We start from the raw sequence: 6,000 nt of genomic DNA, 5'->3' as shown, positions 1-6,000 counted from the left end.
ATGTATACCTATTTTTCAGTACTTTAAAAAAAATTTTTTTATGTCCTTATGGCACAGTGGATAACTCCATAAGCAGCAAGGAAATGTCAGTTTACTGCAGACTGATGTTCCAGCTATTGGACCCTCTGTTAGGATTATATAAGACATCAGATAAATGGTCTTTTGCTTAAAAAATTGCATACCATTTTTTCAAACACTAAATCAAATGGTAGAAAAAATGATCATTGAGTAATAATTGATTATGATTATCTCTTGCATAATAGCCTAAAGGTTCCAATTCCACTAACCTTCATCACAACCACAAAGTTGTGCAAGGATGAAGTGCTGGTGTGGGCACAAAACAGAAGATAAAAAAGAGGCATCAGCTGTCATGATTACACTCTAGTTCCTGCATATACAAATATTCATGGACTTTACTCACCCTGATACTTATTGCTGCCATATATTCTTTCTCCTCAGTTACTGGTTCCTATATTTAAAAAATGCACACAACTTATTTTAATGCATTTGATGAAAACTAACCATATGATTAAAAACCAATCACTTGACACTAAAAAATTAGTTTCTCCTTAAGAAAGGATAAACCCCCAAATAGTCTGGATCTAATATTAACATCCCTTCAATCGCACAGCTTCAGTTACTCAAACTTACTTGATTACACATATCTCCAGAAGTTTATAATAAAGTCAGTAGAAAATGTGGAGACTACAGAGCACAGAACACTGCACCAATATTACTGCAGTTTTGGCTGTTATTTTTCCAGTAATATTGGGAAGAGTTATTATGACTAAATGTAGTAAAATTCCTGCCTTCAGCAGTAAAAAGAAAAAAAAAAAATCTAACACCTAAGGCCATGCTTCACAAAGAGGAGTTTGTGCATGGATTACTGAGCAGGATTGTGGTAGAGCAAAACTCTCGAGACAGCAAGAACAGAAGAAAGGGGGTATTTAAAACAACAGTTCAGTCTTTTCTTCATCCTTTCAAAAGAAGGAAATACATTCTTTTTAGTGACTGAAACACTGTGTGGTTAGATTTGCTTCACTTAAATGTTCCCACAGATCTGAATGTGGGGTGTATGTCTGCACTAACCACCAAATCACCAGAAGTTTCAGTCATCCAGGATCCTGAGAAGTGAAAGGTCAGCAGATACGCAGAACTGAAAGAGATCTGTGAACTTTCCCCTTGTTAAGAAAATGCTAGAGTAATGGAATATTGCAAATAGCTGTGGTTTGGCAAAATCTAAGAGTATGCTGTGCTACACACAAGCCAGTAAGGGAAGTATCCACTGGAGAGCATGATTTAAAAAAATAAGAAGGAATAAGCAAAACAAGTTCTTAGCCAGGGTATCTTGTATCTTTGTGCACTGAACAATCTATTTTACTGACAAAATAATCTGCAGTGAAATCAGACTTACCTACTAATCGAATGTCTCCTGTACCACACTAGGTCAGATTTTGACATTTTCCTAGCTTTATCTTGAGTTGTGCATTTAGGAAAAAAGCTAGAAGGGGTCTGTGTCCAGATCTTTGGTCCATGCTCACTGGCAAAAACATAATATACTTAAAGATTACCCCATATACTCTCTACCTAACTGTCCAGACTACTATGGGCTGAATTTTTGCAGCCGCCTAGGAAGAAATGAGAAATAGATCTTCCTTGCTTCCTTCTTGTCCTGCTGGTCTTGGCTTATGGGACTTCATAAAAGGCACCTGGATGTTTTGATAAGTGGTGTCTGATTTTTAAAAGCAAACCTCACTTGTTCTTAAATCAATTTTATCATTCATTCATCCTGAAGCTTGTCTAAACATCATCACTGCACTCTGTTCAATGAGGGGTTGTTTTATAACAGTAATGTGACTTATTTAACACAGTATTTGCTGAATTACTGTGAGGCAGGTAGCCTCACTGCCCATGTTTAGGGAAAAACCGGGCTCTTTACCACTGCTATAAACGCCTAGTATCACATTTTAAAAACACACTTTTATATACACATTCTAAACTAATGTTTTATCATATACTATCTTACACAGTTACCTTAGTACTATAGTTTCAAAGTGTAAAAGTACCAGAGTATGTAAGTACTCTGATCCTCGCCCAGCAATTTCAGTACCTTTTCCAAACAAGTGAAGCAGTAGAAATAAGTAATTAAGAAAACAGAAAAATAAAGCAGCAAGACAATTGCCTTTACTATGGCTTTCTTTGTGTGAAATTGGCCGGGTGTTACTGCAGGGGCCGTGCGACTCGGTCGGGGTTATTTTGGGCTAATAACGCTGTCAGCGCACAATACCGGTTTCCTTTCGGCCAGAGGACAGGAAATCAATTACGCGCAATGTGCAGGCGCTACCCCGGAGACGCCGAGCTGCCCGGCTCCCTCCCACGGCCGCCGGGCCGATTTCCGACCCGGGGCTGCCCGAGGCCACCGGGTCGGCGGCGCCGCCCTCTGCCGCGGCACTCCCGCACCGAGCGCACCCCCACCGCGGGCCGGCGTTACAGCCCCCCCATCCTGGGGAGGCTCGGGGAGTGCCGGGGGTGACGCGCTCCCCATCCTGCCAGGACTGGCACGGGACCCGAGCTCTCTCCGGCGCTGCCGCCCCCCGTCCCGCTCCCCCCGCGCCGCTGGCGATGCCGCGGCCGGAGGCGGAGCCTGCTCCGCAGGGCAGGCGGAAGGAAAGGGCCGGCCGCAGCCTGGGGCGAGCCGGCGCGCAGCAGGGCCGGGCTCCGCGGACCCGCCGACCGCCGGGAAATCAACGGTGCGGCCGGAGCCGAGCGCCGGGAGACCCGCCGTGAACCCGGAGCCGGCCGCCGGGAGACCGGTGCTGCTGCTGCCGCCACCGCCACCGCCGCAGCCACGCCCCGAGCGATAGCGGTTGTGGCCGGGGCGGCGGCGCTGAGCGGACGGGCCGCTGCCGGTGCCGCCCCGCGTGGCGCAGCCAATGGTGGTCGGCGGGGCGGGCTGCGCCGCGCGGGGCTGCGTTGTGCAACGCGCCGCGCTTTGAAGGCACCATCCCCCCTGGGAGGCAGCGCTCACTCGGCATCTGTCACGGCAGGGCGGCCGGCGGCGGGCCGGGCCCAGCGCCCCGATGAAGACCCGGCGGGACCGGCCTTTCCAGCGAGCATGAGCCACCCGCGCTAGGAGCGGCACGTAGCGGCGGCGAGGCGGGCAGGATGGCCCACATGCTGTATGCGGCAGCCCGGCGGGTGCAGTGGAGCAGGGCGGGCGCCGCGAAGAAGGCTGCGTGCCTGCTGGCCGCGGCGTACGGGCTCAAAATCCTCTACCCCATCATCCGCGGGCGTGTGAAGCGGGCGAGCGGCAGAGGCGGCGCGCACGATGAGACGGGCCGGGCGGCCCCGCTCCACGCCGGCAGCGGGGGCAGAGCCTCTCCGGCCGTGGACGCGGAATTCTTCAAGCAGCTGCTGGAACTCCGCAAACTGTTCTTCCCGAAGCTGGTGAGTGCCGAGCTGGGCTTGCTCTGTCTCCACTCGTTTGCTCTTGTATCCAGGACCTTCCTCTCCATCTATGTGGCCGCCCTCGATGGAAAAATTGTGAAGAGCATTGTGGAGAAAAAGCCCAGGAGTTTTGTCTTCAAGTTAATCAAGTGGCTGATGATTGCAATCCCAGCAACTTTCGTGAACAGCACCATACGGTACCTGGAGTGCAAGCTGGCCCTCGCCTTCCGCACGCGCTTGGTGGATCACGCCTATGAGACCTACTTTGCCAACCAAACTTACTACAAAGTGATCAGCATGGACGGGCGGCTGGCCAACCCTGACCAGTCCCTCACCGAGGACATTATGATGTTCTCACAGTCCGTGGCGCATCTCTACTCCAACCTCACCAAGCCCATCCTGGATGTTGTGCTCACCTCCTACACCCTCATCCGCACAGCACGGTCCCGGGGGGCCAGCCCCCTCGGGCCCACAGTCCTGGCTGGTCTCGTCGTCTATGCCACGGCCCGCGTGCTCAAAGCCTGCTCGCCCAAGTTTGGCAAACTGGTGGCTGAGGAGGCTCACAGGAAGGGCTATCTGCGCTTCATACATTCACGCATCATTGCCAACGTGGAAGAGATTGCCTTTTACCGAGGGCACAAGGTAAGGAGGAGAGAAATTGGAAGCACTAAGGTAGCTCCTGCAGTGCCGGAGTGGACCCATGCTTCCCCTGATGCCCTTCTTGAGCATTTTGGGTCCCTCTTACGTTTAAACTTGTTTACAGCTTGACACTTCCCATTTCTTAGGAAATGCCGTCTCACAAGCAGTGTCTGGGGGGAGCAGATCACAGTTCCCTTGAACTCTGACAGTGTTGTGGTTTTGCAGATGGATCTTATGCTTATCTAGAAAACTAATCTACTTTGCTGTGTTTTCCCCACCCAGTCCGTTCTGATTAACTTTTCCAGACTTTGGTATGAACCACCATATTTAATTCAGCAGAAATAGCAACCATGGCACACCAGAAAGTCTAGGGGGAAACTCTCTGATGGCCTCAGAGCACACTACAACCTTTGACACTGTTTCACATAGCCAAGCAAAGATGTAGTCACCAGTCTTAAAATAGCCTAAGTACTGTACTTCTGCAATCACAGTTACATAAACTAGTAGCTTGTTTTAAAGCCATCTTATTAAGGGACTCTTAATATTTTTATTAGAAGTAAATTTTGGCTGTAATATCTTTCAAACATGATTGGGAAAAAAGTTGTTTCATGCATGGTGAAAATGAAAGCTGGAAACCAGCCTGAAGTATTACTCTTTCAGTTCAAGCAATGATTATATAACATAAATGGTTTATTTTTGTAGACACAATCATTCTCAAAAGCTGCCTGTAATAGTGTTTTAAGTGTAGCTAAATTATACATTTTCTCAATTCCCACGTATACGGGCTTGAACTGAATACATACTGACTTGCAACTGTCTTTGACTTCTTAAACCTCCTGGGATAATTCTCTCCTTCCCCAGACTGTTTGCAAAAACAAGCAGCGTTTCAGGAATCAACTTTGCAGCTATAAGTCACTGAAGATAATTGATTCCCAAATGCTTTCCAACATAATTTTCAGTTGCTGTGAAACTCTACAGCTGCAACTTTATTAAAAGGACATGAAATCAATCTTATTTTGGTTGTTGGAATGAACTGTTGTGACTGCTGTGTTGTCCTTGTATGTAGTAGAGATCTTAAAAGAGTTGAAAACCTGCCAGTGTTCTGTCAAGGGACAGTGGTGTAAACAAGAACCAGGTCCACTGACTTCCATAAAGCTATGCACTTTTGCTGTGGGACTGCAGCACAGTGAGTGTAAAGTACCACATGGCAGATGTGATTCAGAAGTGACAACTCTGGGTACCCGATTATTTCTTCTACACATGTGAACGTATCTTGTACTACATGTCCATCTTTGTTTCCTGGTATAAATTATTTTATTATTTTAACCATAGGTAGAATTGAAACAACTGCAAAAAAGCTACAAGGATTTGACAGATCAAATGAATCTCATTTTGTCCAAGCGTTTATGGTACATCATGATAGAGCAGTTCCTGATGAAGTATGTCTGGAGTAGCTGTGGTATGATCATGGTCGCTGTGCCCATCATCACCGCAACGGGATTTGCAGATGGTGGTAATAACATCTTTTTTAACATCTAATTTCTAAATGTTTCTTTAAAGTTATGTACCCAAAAGACTGTAGTTCCCTTGAGTGCGTTCACATTGGTTTATTTTTCACAGACTTTCTTACAACATCTGTATCTTATGTATGACTTGCAAGCATAGCAAGCCAGCTGAGCAAATGATCCAACTGTGTGTGTATGATAAATAGTACGAAGTCAGAACTTAGAGGATCCTGGTATCACACAAGATTGTAATGATTATTGCAGTCTCCCTTTTCATTAGTCACTGTTGGAATGGCAAGCTGATTTTTACAGTATCTCCTTTTGCAAAATGATACTATGAACTTTAATAGAGTGCTTATCTTATCCTTCCATAAACCATAGTGTAATTACAGGTAATTATAGGTAATTT

At 46.9% G+C, this 6,000-nt stretch overlaps 1 protein-coding gene across 2 annotated transcripts in view; it reads left to right on the top strand.

Moving 5' to 3' along the window:
• The first annotated feature begins 3,022 nt into the window (after window positions 1-3,022).
• ABCD2 (ATP binding cassette subfamily D member 2) overlaps window positions 3,023-6,000 on the top strand; it is a 42,817-nt gene continuing 39,839 nt past the window's right edge. Inside the window, exons 1-2 of one of the 2 annotated variants that reach the window (XM_059847325.1) lie at window positions 3,023-4,089; window positions 5,419-5,596. In XM_059847325.1, the coding sequence (XP_059703308.1) occupies window positions 3,166-4,089; window positions 5,419-5,596 (1,102 nt within the window). In that variant the 5' untranslated portion in view covers window positions 3,023-3,165. Of the gene's footprint in view, window positions 4,090-5,418; window positions 5,600-6,000 lie in introns of both variants that reach the window. The other variant, XM_059847323.1, reaches the window with a different exon arrangement.

Source organism: Haemorhous mexicanus, chromosome 5 (genome assembly GCF_027477595.1).
Source record: "Haemorhous mexicanus isolate bHaeMex1 chromosome 5, bHaeMex1.pri, whole genome shotgun sequence".
Lineage (NCBI taxonomy): Eukaryota > Metazoa > Chordata > Aves > Passeriformes > Fringillidae > Haemorhous > Haemorhous mexicanus.
Note: the sequence above shows the minus strand (reverse complement) of the source record. Positions and strands in the feature narration are given on the sequence as shown.